The 19,545-nt window shown below is 40.1% G+C and overlaps 1 protein-coding gene across 6 annotated transcripts in view; it reads right to left on the bottom strand.

Moving 5' to 3' along the window:
• The window catches only part of rapgef2b (Rap guanine nucleotide exchange factor 2b), a 393,855-nt gene that overhangs the window by 196,197 nt on the left and 178,113 nt on the right, over positions 1 to 19,545 (bottom strand). The window contains exon 1 of one of the 6 annotated variants that reach the window (XM_063046418.1): positions 1,547 to 2,240. The exons of the other annotated variants lie outside the window; for them this stretch is intronic. Coding sequence (XP_062902488.1) covers positions 1,547 to 1,606 — 60 coding nt within the window. The 5' untranslated portion in view covers positions 1,607 to 2,240. Of the gene's footprint in view, positions 1 to 1,546; positions 2,241 to 19,545 lie in introns of those variants that run through there. 6 annotated transcript variants of the gene reach the window in all.

Raw genomic sequence — 19,545 nt, 5'->3', positions numbered from 1 at the left:
TGGAAAATGGAGTGAAAACTTAATACTTGTCTGGGTTTGGGAATCGCTAAATATAACACAAAGCCTTTTCCAGTGATGTGCAGAAAAGCATAAAATTTTGAGTGTATTTTCATTAGAAATCAGTGATAATTCTTAGAAGTTTGAAACAGTCTTCACTTTCATCATCTGCGTGTTTACTTCTGGAGCAAAGCCGAAGTTCTTGTGTTTTATATAATATTATAAATGACATCTGCACCTCTCATTTGAATCTCTTTCAGTTTCAATTACAATTATAATTTTACACCTTAACTAAAAACACATTTCTTAAAACTGTGTAAAATAATTCACAAAATTACTTAAGAAATACAATGTGCATGAGAATTTTCTTATCATCTCAATAATCCAATTGTGAATAGTGACATCTTTAGCTAACCAGAATATCTAGGTTTGACATAATTGACCAAGTTTAAATTTTATATTCATGGTCCCATAAAAATTCAAAAAATTCATTGTTACATGGACAAAGAATGTCCCTAAATAGACACTAAGTTCCATTTTTACTAAGCAAATTTTGTCCATAATTCTGCAACTACATTAAAATCACTTGACATGAAAACCACACCTCCACAGCATTGTAATATCAGTTTAAGCACTTGAGACAGAGTGAGATAATATAAGAAAATATAACCACTCTTTGTCAACCATAGTGGAGAGTTTCTTCTCCAGATGCAGATTATTTCTGAAAATGTAGAGACATCATCTTGCCAAAAATAACCATGATATATATATGGAACATACATTATATTCCATATATAAGCAATGCAGAAATCAAAAACTTGGCAGCAAACTATTAGAATGTAAAGCTTGACATGACATTATCATTTGGGTCGCTCATCAGCTTGGTTTTGCCTAATTTGCTGTCTGTTCCTTATTGCATTTGAAGTTGGGTATGGCCACCTGGAGCATATAGAAGAGGCAACTTCAACTTGCAAATCACTTTTTGAAAAAAAACAAAATGCATCTTTCCAAAATGGATGCTTTGGAAGAAATTATTGTATCTTCTCAAATAGAAGCTAGATTTTGTGTGTATCATTCACAGGTTACACAAATATTAACAGCCTTTAAACGCCAAAAACCACTAACCTGTGCCAAAGTATTCCCAAAAGAAAATAACTGTCTCCGTTTTAAACTGCAATGAACGGTCCCTTTCTGCCTTCACTGATCAAAATACATCTATAACACAACTTAAGACATTCAGTCTACAAATATTGTGTCTTAAAATTAGGTGCATGAGTTCACAGCTACAGAAATACTAAAAACAGATCATCTCAACTGAACTCAATCCACACCAACACCACACAAATAAATTAACTCAAAAACAGCACAGGAAAGTAATCATTAAATAACAATTAGCTGAAGTAACACTCTTACCATTAGGCTTTCCATCATACTGAACATCATCACAAAAGGTTCAACACCAAAATAATCAATACAACTATTATAAAGGCATAAATGTAAATATACAATAATTTTTAATTACAGCAGTAAGCAGCTGTAAAATACTCACTGCGTTTTTATCTTGCTGTCCCATGATTGGATGATTAGTTGCAACTGATAATGGTTTCATAATGCAGAAATGTGTGCTGAATTGAATTTAAACATCATGGACTGATTCATTTCAGCTCATCAATTCACCCATCACACCATGTAAATGCTGCAGCTGGATATCATTACCAACCAACAGAATTTGATTTGCCATTAAAGCGAAAATCAGTGAAACAGATCCTTTTTTTTCCTCATATTTAAAAGGCTAAAAACAACTAAGTATGCCTCAAATATTAAAGAAAAAATAGACAATGTAAAAGTAGACATCTAGCTTTCTTCACAAGAGCAGATCCGATGGCTGTGAGAAAACTAAAATGGCTGACCGCACAGACTCTCTCAAAAGAGCTTAATGCAGTAGTAGATTAGCTGAGGACTAGAAACCAGCCTACAGCATTCTGCAAGGCATTGTTAATACTCCCGTTTCATTCGCAACTAAAGAATTAGGGCTGTGCATATGAATAGGACCACCTCCCTGTCTGCTAACAAAGCTGATAGAGTGGTCGCTGCTGGTTCCTGCTAGCTGAGCTAACCAACTTTCAACAATTAATCTCCATACCACGACAGTGACAGACGTTTAACAGGTCTATTTCTCACACACAAGACAAATATACTATACCACCAGTTATTTTGTCACAGTAACGTGTCACAAGCAAAATAAACTGCCAAAGTTAATGTCAAAATGGAATATTTTGTAATTGCATTATCATGCTTACTTTAGAGGGCCATGGCTGCAAGCAGTTGGCATAGCAACGGAGAAGAAAAGCCATTTCCTGGACAGCAAAAAAAGGTTCCTTTCAAAATATTCAGAAGGGCAGAAGAAATTTTTCACACAAAGCATTCTATAGATCCCTTAGGAAATGTACACCATGCCTTTTGAAAAGACTGAATGCTGCAGTTTTGCATATAATCTCTACAGTCAAAAATCGAAATAGTGTTCCCTATGCATCCCAAACTGAATTTTGTGTCAGAATCATCAGACAGCGTTGTTTCAGAGACTCGTCTCTCCCCCACCCCCGCCCTTTAGCTATACAACAGTTACGTATGCAAAGGTGGAACTAACAGAAGGGTAGATCAGGATAAAGTAATAATCAAGAGCCTGTTTTCTGTCAGCTAACATTGTAGGTCCCTTGGGGAGCCCGTCCATTGATTGCATGGTCTGCTTCGAAATGAAATGTACCACTAAACACACTAAATACAAAACAGCTTTATAACTTTACAGATAACAGAATGATATCACCTGAGGATCATCTTGAATTTGCTGACAAAACCAACAATTGCTGGAACAATCTTTTACAAAGAACTATACCAACACTCAAAGCACAAACCAAATATCCATCTGTCTGATAAGCAGATAATGTCTGCTTGCTTCATAAGCGAAACACGTGTCCCAATATACATTGTAAAGCTACTGAAATGAAATTTGCAGGAGTTTATGGAAGCACCCCATCACATGGTAATGCAATGCAATGGGATTTTTTTAAATTGTTCAATCTGGTGGTAATCATTATACAAAACTGAAGTAGTTCTTAAATATAGCTTTATTTGTTTAGCCAACAAATGTGAAAAGGTTAATTGTATCCAGGATGACAGAAAATGAGAGAGCCAAATGCACTCATTCAGTAACTTCTGGTTTCCAGAAATGCCAGCTGCTAACTGAATTTGCATTTATCACAAACATCAACATTCCAGTTTCTCAACTGCATAACCAATCCTAATGGACTTTGAATGAGACACTGTACAATGTGTATCGCTTACCTTTAATTTAACTAGGCAATGAAGAATTGCGTCATGCTTTAGCCAAGCCTATCATAAATCTTAAATTACTAATACCTCATCTTAACTATCTATTTTTCCTGCATTCAAATAACTACTTGGCAACAGAACCCTTTTCTCTTTAACAACACATAAAACTTTTTCTTTACTGAGAATCTTATTATTAACATAAAATAAAACCCAAAGAAAATTTGGAAGAAACACAAGTGTATCAGGGCAAAATCCTGTACAATGAATCACCAAGTTTAAATTCCAGCAAAACTAGCCAATGTACGATTATTGAATGTATTTTCCTAACAATAAACAGTGAATCTTACTTATTTTTAGAACAGCCCATTAAATGACAGCATTAATCACACTAATATTTGTGAGCAATCCCATTTCCTGCCGTTTGCTTGCAAATGTCGATTGACAATATCCCTTCTGAACAAAGAAATGACAGCTCAGAATAACGTCCTTATGCTGGCTTCATTGTATTGTGCTCAGGCTAACATCTATTCATAATTAAGCAACAATTCCTGCAATCAACATGCTGTTTTCATAACAGAAAAAACTATGCTACTTACTTATTAACACATGCACCTAATCTACAGGAAACAAATATCCTCAAGGGAGGAGTGCTAGTGCTACTTGGGAGGGTGTAAACCAGTGTGGCAGGGGGTTAAGAAATGAAGCAGTTAGGTCAGCAGGTGGAGTGAGTGAAGAGGAGTAAGGGACTAAATCAAGCAAATCTGCTGGCAAAAATAGGCAGGGCCAGGATAATGAATGTGGTTGGTTTGATTGTCTGAAATGTATTTACTTTAATACTAAGTATTGTGGGTAAAACAAGAGAGTTTATAATCTGGATTAGAACATGGAACCACAGTATCATAGGCATTGGTTGAGAGAAAAGCATGACTGCCAGTTTAACATTCCAGGATATAGATGTTTCTAAAAGAATGTAAAATATTTGGGAAAGCACACTAATAAGTAGGGAGAATATCACAGATACATGGAGAGAACATCTCAAATGGTTCATCCCGCAAGACCACATGGGTAGAACACAGAACAAAAAAGGTGCAAGTACTCTATATTATAGGCCACCTGGACCCAAGAGAAACAGTTATACCGCCAGAACATGAAAAGATCTAAACCCAACAGTTATTGTAGTGAGTGGTTTTAACTTTCCCAATATTAGCCTGGACTCCTTAGTGCTGGGACAGAATTTGTTAGGCCCATCCAGGAGGGTTTTTTGAAATAATATGGTTGATAGTGCAACGAGGGATCAGACCATACTAGACCTTATGGGGTAACCTCTGGCCAGGTGATCAAATTTTCAGCGAGGGCGCATTTTGGGAACTGTGACCATAATTCCATAAGTTTTAAGATAGTAATGCATAAGCACAAAACTGGTCCTCAACCAGAAGTGCAAAATAAGGTAAAGGCTAATTACAAAGTTTGTACAATAGTATTACACAGATACTGGGGAAAGTAGACTAGAAGGTGCTGTTTGACAGTAAACATCAGCCACATAGAAATCTGTTAAAGGCCAATTGATTAGAGTTCAAGAGAGTATGTTTCTGTGAGGATAAAAGACAAAAATGGCAAGAATTGGGAATCTTTGATGACAAGAGATATTGTAAGTTTAAACAAAAAGACAAAGGAAGGATGTGTAAGGTTTAGAAATCTTGGATCAGACAAGGCTCATGAGAAATAAAAATTCAGTTGGAAAGAACTTAATCAGGAAGGCCAAAAGGAGCCATGAAATGTCTTTGACAAGTAGGATTAAGAAGAATCCTACGGTATTATACAGGCATGTTAGAAGCAAGATAGTAGCTAAAAAGGTAGATGTACTCAAGGACAAAGGAGGAAATTTATGGGTAGAACCAGAGGAAGTGAATTTGAGAGGTGAATTTGAAGTCTGTAACCTGTGGTATTTCACAAGGATCAGAGGAGGGACTTCTTGGGGAGAATTTCACAGATAATGAAAAAAGAACACCTTTCATGAAAAATAGTGATCCGTGGATAGCCAAAGAAAGTTGACAAAGGAGGAGGAGGTAGATCAATTAAATTTGGTGGTGAAATGGCAGATGGAGTTTTATATACAGACAAATGTGAGGCAATAGATTCTGGATAGTCTAATGCTAAAGGAAAATATACAGTAAAACGGTAGGACCCCGAGGAGGATTAATGCATACATGATGTTGGGATGCAAGTTCATAGCTCCCTGAAAGTGATAATGCCAATGGATAGATTGGTACAAGATGCATATAGCATGTTTTCCTTCATCAGTTAAGACATTCAGTGTAAAAGGTAAGACGTCATTACACAAATATAGGTCCCCCCCGCTTTTCCAACATTCGCTTTACGAAACCTCACTGTCACGAAAGACCTACATTAGTACCCTGTTTTCGCTTTCAGGTGTTTTCACTGTTACGAAAAAAAAGCAGCACGCGGGGAAAATCAGCGCGCGATGAAAGGCAGCACGCCACGCGCCCCGAGTAGCTGCTCTCCCCCGGATTCAGAACTGCATTCTCTCTGGCATTGCTTAAACACATGCCTGTGAGCAGCCGTTAGCAAGATGAGTTCTAAGGTATTGGAAAAGCCTAAAAGAGCTCGTAAGGGTATTACACCTAGCGTAAAACTAGACATAATTAAGCATTTCGATCGTGGTGAATGAAGTAAGGACAAAGTGAGTTTGGCTTGTGGAAGCTGACGAGCATGATGTTGAAGAGGTTTTGGCATCCCATGACCAAGATCTGATAGATGAAGAGCTGATGCAATTGGAAGAGGAAAGGATAACAATCAAAACCGAATGCAGTAGGAAACAGACCAAAAGTGAAGTCATCCAGGAACTGAACGTGAAGGAACTGCGTGAGATTTTCGCTGCAATGATAAAGTACGACTTTAATTTTGAAAGGGTACGTAGGTTTAGGGGATACTTGCAGGATGGTTTGAGTCCTTACAAACAACTGTATGATAGAAAAATGTGCGAGGCTCAGCAGTCAAGCAAGCCTTCCACATCAGCCACAGCAGACAACGAACCTCGACCTTTGACATCGAGGCGGGCAGAGATAGAAGAAGATGAGCTGCCTGCTCTAATGGAAACAGGCGACGAGATGACACCCCAGTATCCCACCACCCCACGATTCGCGGAGAATGCAGCAGTAGTTGGGAGACACACAGCACATCTTTAAACAAAAAGCCGAAATAAACATGCTAATTAATTAGGTGCCGCCCGACATGTAACTGTCGGCCCAGATCAGAGACGATGCAATCGGAAATCGGCACTGATCTGGGCCGACAATTACGTGCTGGGCAGCACCTAATTAATTAGCATGTTTATTTCGGCTTTTTTCTTAAAGGTGCTGTGTGCCTCCCGGCTACCGCTGGACCCCTGCATGCTTCGCGGATCGGTATCAGTCGGTGCCCAGAGGGTGGGGGCCACTGAACCAGCCAAACGCCAACAACTCAGTCTAACACAGCATCATCAGTGTGCTCGGTGCTGAACCAATTCCGGTAGTGATACTACACTGTACATACATTATTTCTACTTTATATAGGCTGTGTATTTTTACGCGTTATTTGATATGATTTGGCAGCTTCATAGCTTAAAGGTTACTGGAGAGCGCTTGCGCTATGTTTTTGCCAACAGCGCTTGCGCGAGATTTTCGCTACGGAGAACAGTGCAGTAATGATTGTGGAAAAGTATTTCTACTTTATATAGGCTGTGTATTTATCATATCATTCTTGCTTTTACTATGTGTTACTGTTATTTTAGGATTTGTGTGTTATTTGGCATGATTTGGTAGGTTATTTTTGGGCCTGCGAACGCTCACAAATTTTTCCCATATAAAAAAATGGTAATTGCTTCTTTGCCTTACGACAGTTCGGCTTACGAACTGTTTCATAGGAACGCTCTACCTTCGGATGGCAGGGGAAACCTGTATATAAAACTTTGGTTTGGCGACATTTGGAGACTTTTGTGCAGTTTTGGTCCACAAATTACAGGGAAAATATGGAGGTTTTGAAGAGAGTGCAAAACAGGTTTGCTGAATGTTGCCTAGATTAGAGAGCATTAAGTGGTTGGATAAATTTGTATTGCTTGTTCAGAAGTGTGTAAGGCTGAGGGAGACTTTATATAAGAATATAAAATTATGAGAACAAAGATAGGGTAGTAGTCTTTTTTCCACAATGGAAATGTCAAATACTACATGACACAGATTTTAAGACTAAGAGGGGAAAGTTTATAGCAGATTTGTGAGATGATATTTTTACACACAGAGAATGGTAGGTGCCTGGAACACGCTGCCAGGGAAGGTGATAAAAGCAGATATAACAGCAATGTTTCAAAGGCATTTAGGTTAACAGTAGATATCGACAAGGATTTCAGTAATGCATCAACAGGAAGAGGATGTAGAGATACAGACCATGTACAGGCAAAGTAGATTAGTTTAGACTGGCATTATGATTGGTGCAGACGGTCTGTTCCTGGGCAACAAACAATATGCTGGAGAACTCACTAGATCAAGCAGCATCTGTGGGGGGTGGGGATGTGGATGGGGATGGAGAAAGGAACTGTCAGCATTTCAGATCAAAACCTGCATGTTGATTCCATACCATGTTGTTTTATGTTATATGATCCTAAAGTGTATTCTATAATTTTTCGCCTTTTAATTGCTTAAAACTATGAAAGAAACCATGAAAGTATTTTTCATTTAAAAATCATGCCATCAAATCATCTTATCAAAGGAAGTCTAAAATTAATGTATTTTTGTTTTATTCATTATTTTGTAAGTTAGCAGCCCCTACCATGTTTAGCACAATAAATTAACAATAATACAAGGGGGATATCCAGACAGAATGTATATTGAACCAGTTAAATCTGATATATTTTCAACCTTTCCCCAAAATATTACATACTTCTATGCTACTTTTAGCAATTATTAGCAAGATGAAACTTTCTGAAGTAGATAAAATAAATTAACTACGTGCCAGATCTTCACAGGAAAAACCCTCCCCACCACTGGGCACATCTACAAAGAACACTGTCACCAGAAAGCAACATCCAATACAGGCTTCCCCCACCATCTGAACGTAGAGCATTCCTATGAAATGGTTCATAAGCCGGAATGCCGTAAACTGAAGAAGCAATTACCATTTATTTATATGGGAAAAATTTGTGAACGTTCGCAGACCCAAAAATAACCTACCAAATCATGCCAAATAACACACAAAAGCTAAAACAGCAGTAACATATAGTAAAAGCAGGAATGATAACAGCCTATATAAAGTGGAAATACTTTTCCACAATAATTGCCTGCACTGTTCTCCGTAGCGAAAATCTCACGCAAGCGCTCTCGGCAAAAACACGGCGCAAGCGCTCTCCAGTAAACTTTAAGCTATGAAGCTGCTAAATCATACCAAATAACATGTAAAAACACACAGCCGAAATAATGTATGTACAGTGTAGTATCACTTACCAGAATTGGGACAGTGCCCAGCACACTGATGTGTTAGGCTGAGTCGTCAGAGGTTGGGGTGGTGCAGTGGCCCCCACCCTCCAGGCCGCCGACTGATACTGATCCATGAAGCATGCAGCGGTCCAGCGGTGGCCGGGACGCACCCAGCACATCTTTAAGAAAAATGCCGAAATAAACAAGCTAATTCATTAGGTGCCGCCCGGCACGTAAATGTCCGCCCAGATCAGAGACGACTGCCAAGTGCATCACCTCTGATCTGGGCTGACATTTACGTGCCGGGTGGCACCTAATTAATTAGCTTGTTTATTTCGGCATTTTTTTTCTTAAAGATGTGCTGGGTGCCTCCTGGCTACCGCTGCATTCTCCACGGATCGGTATTTGTCCGGTCCTCCCGATGTGGCCTTCTATATATTGGCGAGACCCGACGCAGACTGCGAGATCGTTTCGCTGAACACCTACGCTCTGTCCGCCAGAGAAAGCAGGATCTCCCAGTGGCCACACATTTTAATTCCACGTCCCATTCTGATATGTCTATCCACGGCCTCCTTTACTGTAAAGATGAAGCCACACTCAGGTTGGAGGAACAACACCTTATATTCCATCTGGGTAACCTCCAACCTGATGGCATGAACATCGACTTCTCTAACTTCCGCTAATACCCCACCTCCCCCTCGTACTCCATCCATTATTTATATAAATTCTTTTTCCTTCTCTCCTTTTTCTCCCTCTGTCCCTCTCACTATACCCCTTGCCCATCCTCTGGGCTTTTTCCCCTCCTCCCCCTTTTCCTTCTCCCTGGGCCTCCTGTCCCATATCCCTTTTGCCAATCAACTGTCCAACTCTTGGCTCCATCCCTCTCCCTCCTGTCTTCTCCTATCATTTTGGATCTCCCCCTCCCCTTCCCCCTTTCAAATCTCTAACTAGCTCTTCTTTCAGTTAGTCCTGACGAAGGGTCTCGGCCCAAAACGCCGACTGTACATCTTCCAATAGATGCTGCCTGGCCTACTGCATTCACCAGCAACTTTTATGTGTGTTGCTCATCTTTTACGCACTTAGCTATTCACAGTAACAGAAATTTTGACCAGGGATGCTCAAACTTTTGCATGTCACTCCACTAAATATGATGTTGGAAAGGCAACAAAGAACATCTTAACCTTTTTCCACAGTGCAGATAGCTTTCAGGGATTTGGTTCTGCAACCAAAAGTCTTGATATGATTCAGCTCAAAGACATTTCATAGTGAGATCAGTTCCTCCTCCATCCTTCCTGTTAATTCCTCAATATAAGTTCAGGAATGGATTTATTAACCAATCTGGAATTTGGATCGAGAGAAGATCCTGAAATCTCTCTAACATGTCTTCATGCTACTTACCCAGGTGGGTACAGTATACTTGAGATCATCATCTGATATTCTTTCTTTCTCTTCCAACTGAGAGTGGCCTGGATATTGGAAAAGGTCCCAACGGCCAATGTTGCACTTAAATAAAGTTAACTTGAAACAGAAATGTGGAGAAAATTGACATGACTTCGATAAGATTCACATTATTTCCTTGCAATTGAAGATTGATTTCTTTAAGCCTTGTGAATAATCCTGACAAATAAGCAATGTCATGCCTAACATTCTTGAGTTGATTATTGAGTGAAGCATTTGAACCTTCAATGGATCTTATCAGTTTCAAAACTGAGAGCATCAGACTTGATTTTATTTACCACTGTGATAACAGTATTTAATCATTTGTACAGCTGATCACTTAAGTTTTCTGCAGCAAGATGTTGACTGTGAATTACATAGTGAATGGTAAATAAATTAGGTACAGCTTTTTTCAAGAAAGGAATAACCCCATGGTAGTGTCCTATTATTGATGGTGCCCCATCTGTTGCACAACCAAGAATGTTGGTGAGCCGAATGTCCTTCTCTTTGAAAATTTGCTCAACAACCCGAAATAATTGACTCCCCCTTTTAACCCGTTTCTAATCCAACCACAAATAACATATTTGAACTATGCTTTCATCTTTTAAGAAGCAAACATAACCAAGAAGCGATGATTGGTTGCCTGGCAAAGTTGAAACATCCAACTGCACACCAAATTCTGGTATCCTAAGTATCTTGCATGATGTATCTTCCAATTTTCAGGCATTTCAACTGTGTGTTTTTGGACAGAGTTGTCACAGTGTGGAAACGCTTTAATTAATTGGTCTGGTGACTTATGCAAAACCATACTTAGAACCTCCCTTATTGCTGGCAGAATCATTTTTCCAATTGTATGGATCTTTCCAGATTTAGCAATGGGCAATGAAATTTGTATGAAGCACTCAAACCATTTTTTTTAAGAGAAGTGGCAAACATGTTTTGAAGTGTTTTCTGTTTCTGAAAGTTTTCACAAAGAGAATGAAAATAAGCCAAGTACTTGTTTGTTGTATCAGAGTACATGCTCTTCAAATGTTCAAGAAGCCCGGACGGTTTCACTGCCTCATTTGAAAAAATCGTTTGCACAAAACTGACACATTGTCTGTTATTGTATGCTTGGTGCTGGTATAAATTCATATTTAAGAAACTCCACACTGTATTGTCTACATTTCCTTTTTGTTTGGTCTACTTCAGCCACTTTAATTATGAATTAATGACAACAGTCAATTGCCTATTGTTTAAGTCCAACCTCAAGCGCTACAATCAATAAAGGGTAAAATTATGACCTCATCGTACCTTGGGCAAAACCTTAAGCACATCAATTTCAGTTTGTGAGGCTATGACCAGAGTGGTGCCAGTGCTGGATGCTGAGATCCCAGCTGCTCACAATCTACATCAATATATTCAAATTTGTTGAATGCAGGTTATTAGAAGGATGCAGAAAAACTTCAGGGATTACAGACAGAATAGGTGAGTGGGTAAGCAAACAGCAGATGTAATTAATGTGGAAGAATACAAGGTCATTGATTTACACAGTAAAAATAGCAAAAGTTTTTTTTGTAACAGAATGACAAGTGCCAGTTCAAAAGGACCACAGCATTCATGTATACAAATTACTGAAATAAACAGCAAATGGCAAGGAAAACAAGTGATAAGTTGATCACCTTTACTGCAAGAGATCTTGACTATAAAACTGAAGAGTTTTTATTCAATAACATAGAGGCCCATTGAAACCATATATGCAATACTTCTGAATATTCTGAGTATTGAATATTTTGATTTGTGTATTAGCAGGTTCAGCACAACACTGTGGGCTTGAAGGGCCTGTTCCTGTGCTGTTCGGTTCTATGTTCTAATACTGATCTCCAAATCCTGAGAAGGATATCTTAACAATAAAGGGAGTAAAACAAAGGTTCACCAGATTGATATCTATGATTAAGATATTCTTGCATGCAGAGGGATTAAGAAGGCTGCACCTAGCGCCTCCCTAGAATTCAACAGAATAAAAACCATCTCACTGAAAATACGTTAATTACTTAAAAGAAAAGGAACAAGAATGAGGTTTCTTGACTGACTGTCTAAAACCAGCGATCACTGTTTCAAAATATGTGATGATAGAAACATAGAAAATACGTGCAGGAGTAAGCCATTCGGCCCTTCGAGACTGCACCGCCATTCAGTATGATCATGGCTGATCATCCAACTCAGAATCATCTATTCAGGACTGAGATAAGAGGAAAGTACTTCATTCAAAATGTGCAAATGTTTAGAAATTCCACATAAAGGGGCTACAGAGATACATGGTGCTGCATATATTCAAGACATAGATCAACAGGTTTTTTTTTATTAAGAGAAACATAGAATTAGGATAAGCAAAGGGCTACGAACTAAAAGATCATCGGAGATCATGCTGAACACTGGAGTGCTGCAGGGGTCAATTTGCCTATTCCATTTCTGTTTTTGGTTGCATAGACACAACCTGTTTGACTATCTCCAGTACTCCAAACTGAAGGGAAAAATTATTTATTGTAATATTTCTTCTTTAAGATTTCTAGTATATCCATGTAAAAGATTCCCAAGACAGTGTACAAGGTCTAATCATCTTGAGCTGCCAAGTAAATGACCTTCCTCAAAGTTCAAAGTAAATTTATTATCAAAGTACATATATGTCACAATATACAACCCTGAGATTCATTCCCCTGTGGGTATTCACAGTAAGTAAAAAGAAACACAATAGAATCGATTGAAGATCGCAGACAAGACGGACAACACATTGTGCAAATACAAAATAAGGGAAAAAACAAATAAATAAATAAATATGCAATAAATATCAAGAACATGTGATGAAGAGTCCTTGAAAGTGAGTTCATAGGTTGTGGAAAGAGTTCAGTACTGGGGTTACTGAAGTTAGCTCCTCTGGTTCAAGACTCTGATGGTTGAGGGGTAAAACTGTTCCCGAACTTGGTAGTGTTGGCCTTGAGGCTCCTGTACCTCCTTCCTGATGACACATAGACATAGAATAGTACAGCACATTACAGGCCCTTCAGCCCACAATGTTGTGCCGACCCTCAAACCCTGCCTCCCAAAAACCCCCCACCTTAAATTCCTCCATATACCTGTATAGTAGTCTCTTAAACTTCACGAGTGTATCTGCCTCCACCACTGACTCAGGCAGTGCATTCCATGCACCAACCACTCTCTCAGTAAAAAACCTTCCTCTAATATTCCCCTTGAACTTCCCATCCCTTACCTTAAAGCCATGTCCTCTTGTATTGAGCAGTGGTGCCCTGGGGAAGAGGCACTGGCTATCCACTCTATCTATTCCTCTTATTATCTTGTACATATCTATCATGTCTCCTCTCATCCTCCTTCTCTCCAAAGAATAAAGCCCTAGCTCCCTTAATCTCTGATCATAATGCATACTCTCTAAAGCAGGCAGCATCCTGGTAAATCTCCTCTGTATCCTTTCCAGTGCTTCCACATCCTTCCTATAGTGAGGCGACCAGCACTGGACACAGTAACCAGAGTTTTACAGAGCTGCATCATTACATCGCGACTCTTAAACTCTATCCCTCGAGTTATGAAAGCTAACACCAGGTAAGCTTCCTTAACTACCCCATCTACCTGTGAGGCAACTTTCAGGGATCTGTGCACAAGTACCCCCAGATGCCTCTGCTCCTCCACGCTACCAAGTATCCTGCTATTTACTTTGTACACTGCCTTGGAGTTTGTCCTTCCAAAGTGTACCACCTCACACTTCTCCAGGTTGAACTCCATCTGCCACTTCTCAGCCCACTTCTGCATCCTATCAATGTCTCTATGCAACCTTCGACAGTCCTCTACACTACCTACAACACCATCAACCTTTGTGAAGTCTGCAAACTTGCCAACCCACCCTTCTACCCCCCACATCCAGGTCGTTAATAAAAATCACGAAAAGTAGAGGTCCCAGAACAGATCCTTGTGGGACACCACTAGTCACAATCCTCCAATCTGAATGTACTCCCTCCACCACCACCCTCTGCCTTCTGCAGGCAAGCCAATTCTGAATCCATCTGGACGAACTTCCCTGGATCCCAAGCCTTCTGACTTTCTGAATAAGCTTACTGTGTGGAACCTTGTCAAATGCCTTAATAAAATCCATGTAGATCACATCCACTGCCCTCATCTATATGCCTGGTCACATCCTCAAAGAACTCTATCAGGCTTGTTAGACACGATCTGCCCTTCACAAAGTCATGCTGACTGTCCCTAATCAGACCATGATTCTCTAAATGCCCAGAGATCCTATCTCTAAGAATCTTTTCCAACAGCTTTCCCACTACAGACGTAAGGCTCACTGTTCTATAATTACCTGGACTATCCCTACTACCTTTTTTGAACAAGGGAACATTCACCTCCCTCCAATCTTCCGGTACCATTCCCGTGGAAAACGAGGACATAAAGATCCTAGCCAGAGGCTCAGCAATCTCTTCCCTCGTCTCATGGAGCAGCCTGGGAAATATTCCATCAGGCCCCGGGGACTTATCCATCCTAATGTATTTTAACAACTCCAACACCTCCTCTCCCTTAATATCAACATGCTCCAGAACATCAACCTCACTCATATTGTCCTCACCATCATCAAGTTCCCTCTAATTGGTGAATACCAAAGAGAAGTATTCATTGAGGACCTCGCTCACTTCCACAGCCTCCAGGCACATCTTCCCACCTTTATCTCTAATCGGTCCTATCTTCACTCCTGTCATCCTTTTGTTCTTCACATAATTGAAGAATGCCTTGGGGTTTTCCTTAACCCTACTCGCCAAGGACTTCTCATGCCACCTTCTTGCTCTTCACAGCCCCTTCTTAAGCTCCTTTCTTGCTTCCCTATATTCCTCAATAAACCCATCTGATCCTTGCTTCCTAAATCTCATGTATGCTGCATTCTTCCACCTGACTAGATTTTCCACCTCACTTGTCACTCATGGTTCCTCACCCTACCATTTTTTATCTTCCTCACTGGGACAAATTTATTCCTAACATCCTGCAAGAGAGCTCTAAACATCAACCACATGTCCATAGTACATTTCCCTGCAAAAACATCATCCCAATTCACACCCGCAAGTTCTAGCCTTATAGCCTCATAATTTGCCCTTCCCCAATTTAAAATTTTCCTGTCCTCTCTGATTCTATCCTTTTCCATGATAATGCTAAAGGCCAGGGAGCAGTGGTCACTGTCCCCCAGATGCTCACCCACTGAGAGATCTGTGACCTGACCCGATTCATTACCCAGTACTAGATCTAGTATGGCATTCCCCCTAGTCGGCCTGTCCACATACTGTGACAGGAATCCGTCCTGGACACACTTAACAAACTCTGCCCCATCTAAACCCTTGGAACTAATCAGGTGCCAATCAATATTAGGGAAGTTAAAGTCACCCATGATAACAACCTTGTTATTTTTGCACCTTTCCAAAATCTGCCTCCCAATCTGCTCCTCTGTATCTCTGCTGCTACCAGGGGGCCTATAGAATACCCCCAATAAAGTAACTGCTCCCTTCCTGTTCCTGACTTCCACCCATACTGACTCAAAAGAGGATCCTGCTACATTACCCACCCTTTCTGTAGCTGTAATAGTATCCCTGACCAGTAATGCCACCCCTCCTCCCCTTCCCCCCCCCCATCCCTTTTAAAGCACTGAAATCCAGGAATATTGAGAATCCATTCCTGCCCTGGTGCCAGCCAAGTCTATGTAATGGCCACTACATCATAATTCCATGTATGTACCCAAGCTCTCAGTTCATCACGTTTGCTCCTGATGCTTCTTGCATTGAGGTACACACACTTCAGCCCTTCTCCCTTACTACCTTTACACCGTTTATTCTGCTTCTCTTTCCTCAAAGACTCTCTATATGTTAGATCTAGCTTTACTCCATGCTCTTCGTTCACTGCTCTATCGCTCAGGGTCCCATCCCCTTTGCAAATTAGTTTAAACCCTCCTGAACCATGCTAGCAAACCTACCTGCAAGGATATTGCTCCCCCTCGAGTTCAGGTGCAACCCATCCAATCTATACAGGTCCCACCTTCCCCCGAAGAGATCCCAATGATCCAAAAATCTAAAACCCTGCTCCCTGCACCAACTTCTCAGCCACACATTCACCTGCCATCTCCTCCAATTCTTACCATCACTGTCACCTAGCAATGGCAGCAATCCTGAGAATGCCACCCTTGAAGTCCTGTTCTTCAGCCTTCTGCCTAGTTCACGAAACTCACACTTCAGGACCTCATCCCTCTTCCTGCCTATGTCGTTGGTACCAACATGTATCACGACTTCTGGTTGCTTTCCCTCACGTACCAAGATGTCATGCACCCGGTCAGAGACATCCCGGACCCTGGCACCCAGGAGGCAACAAACCATGCGGGTGTCCTTCTCAGGTCCACAAAATCTCCTGTCTGCTCCCCTGACTACAGAGTCTCCAATGACAACAGCTCTCCTCTTCTCCGTCCCACCCTTCTGCACGCAGCAAGAAGAAAGCAAGGCCTGGATGGTGAGGGTCTTTGATGGTGGTTGCTGCTTTCCTGTAATGTTCCTTGTAGATGTGCTCAATGGTGGGGAGGGCTTTTTACCTGTGATGGACTGGGTTGTATCCACTGCTTTTTGTAGGCTTTTCCACTCAAAGGCATTGGTGTTTCCATACCAGGCTGTAATGCAACCAGTCAATATACTCTCCACCACATACCTACAGAATCTTGTCAAAGTTTTAGATGATAAGCTGAATCTTCACACCCTTCTGAGAAAGTAGAGGCTCTGCTGTGCTTTCATTGTAATAGCCTTGTGTGCTGGACCTAGGGCAGATCCTCTGAAATTATAACACTGCGGAATTTAAAGTTGCTGACCCTCCCCACCTCTGATCCCCCACTGAGGACTGACTGATAGACCTCCAGTTTCCTCCTCCTGTACTTAATAATCAGCCCCTTGGTCTTGCTGACATTGAGTGAGTGGTTGTTGTTGTGGTACCATTCAAGCAGATTTTCAATCTCCTTCCTATATGCTGATTCGGCCAATGAGAGCGGTGTCATCAGCAAACTTAAATATGGCATTGGAGCTGCGTTTCGCCTCACAGTCAAAAGTATAAAGCGAATTGAGCAGGGGGAATATACACTTGAATATCTAACGAGAATGTCATGAACAGAGCAAGCACAAAAAGAGAACTAATGTATGAGATCATGAAAAGGCAATGTAACTTCATTGGACATGTGATTAGGGAAGAGGAGTTAGAATGCACTGTAATTATGAGAAAGATTGAAGGGAAGAAAGCAAAAGGAAGACAAAGACAAATGATGATGGAGACAACAGCCAGAGAAGTGGAAATGAATACCAATTAATTGATCCACTTGACCCGAAACAGGAGTGTGTGGGCCATGGCAGTCAAAGCTCAAACTGGGCATGGCACCTCATGATGATGATATATTCCTGCCACTGTGTCAAAGTCCTAGACTATCAACCCAAAGGCACTGTGGAGCTTCTTAACTCAAAGGGCAGTAATACAACAAGACTACTGGCTATCACAAGTGAGAATTAGGGAAGGTCAGTAAAATTAACCTTATTAATGGCGTTCAGATTTCATAAAGTGAAAAAAATCAAATCTGCATTTTGTCAACTTCAGTTTCCTAGAAATACTAAACTGAAACTTGCCTAGAATGTTTCTTTGTTCCTTCAGCTAGTTCCATTACAACCAAATAAAATAAAAGACTGAATTTTTAAAAATTACCAATTTTGAAAATTATCTTAAACAATGAATGGCTTATTTCACCACTGTTAATGCACTTGTCCTCTCAAACTCTCCTTGACATCTTCAGTGCATCTGGCAGTTACAAATTTACAGAAATTACAAAATGTCCTTCAAAAGGTTAGAAGCAAGAACAACACACAAAGCAGGAAATCATGCTTGAATACTTTGTCATTGAACAAAATAGGTCATGAAAGAGAACATTCACTCGAATGGCAGTTACCAAGAGATATTTTAAAACAAAATCATCATGGCTTAACATAAATCTCTACTTAATTGTACTGATTCAAATAATAAAATCTAATACTCTTTGAAGTGCATTTGAGGTTTTGGCCTCAAGACATTATAATATACAAATATACCAATTTATTTGCAAAGTTGCTTTCAAACAGTATTTCACTCGTTGTCCTTTCAACCTGCCTGGAACCTGTTATACCGTCTCCTCCAGTATACACGTGGCATCATAGTGGGATTGCGGTCATCCCATTTCATTTATTTATCCTATCATAATCAAGTATTGATCCCTGCAATGAATCATCTTCTGGTTGCCCAATCTTTTTAGTTACAATGAATGGATGTTATTTATTTTCACATTCTCTCAATTCAGCACTGCTAATTATTGCAGTAACTGGCTTTTCGTGCTAAATTTTCAGATAAGAGGAGTTGCCATCACACTCTTCTTCCCACAAAATGTCTTCTATTTGCAATTTTAAAAATGTTTAGTAGTACATTTAAGAGTCAATTAAAATTATAAAATCTTTCAAATATAAATTTATCTTACCATTCATAGTTTTCTTAATATACAATATATTTACCAACTGAAAAGTCATAGAAACAAAATTGGCTTTTATTTAAAAAGCATCACATAGGCAATACCAATACAGTCATGATAGAATGTTCTAGTTCCTTCTATCACAATGATCAAAACTTACGAGGATATGAGATGCATTTTCTTAAAATCATATCCTATAGAGGTATGTTGTAGAGGTTTTGCTGGCTGCTCACTACACACTCCTTGGCTTTACATGGGCTGTATAGAAGAGAGCCAAGAGAACCATCATGGAGGCTGCTGAGCGAGCTTCCAGATGGCTATGGATCAAGAGGTGTGACCCACGGACCGATGCTGCTGGGCAGTAGCTGGGTCACCTGGGCTAAAGTGCCTGATGTTGAAAGACCCGAAACATCCAATGACCCCAGATTACATCACTGATGATGCATCCCAGCGCATTCTAGGATGCATCTCAGCATCAAAACTTACAAGGATATGAGATGCATGTTCTTAAAACCATAGCCTAAAGCAATATGTCTCATGCTGCATGGATTGACAAAGTTAGAATCATTAGACCAAGGAAATTAACAAAAAGGATAACTTTTAAAATAAATCACAAACTACAAAGGACATTCTGCTTTTCTGTCACATTTTTCATGTCTTTCTTTTAAATAAAAAGCAATTATAATTTCAAAGAAAAAGGATGGTCTGAAGGGATGAAAGCCCATCAGTGACAGTATTTAAATACTTCTATATCTTACACTATGTTCAGGAATG

Source organism: Mobula hypostoma, chromosome 4 (assembly GCF_963921235.1).
Source record: "Mobula hypostoma chromosome 4, sMobHyp1.1, whole genome shotgun sequence".
NCBI lineage: Eukaryota > Metazoa > Chordata > Chondrichthyes > Myliobatiformes > Myliobatidae > Mobula > Mobula hypostoma.
The sequence above is the reverse complement of the archived record's forward strand: the minus strand, read 5'-3'. Positions and strand labels throughout refer to the sequence as shown.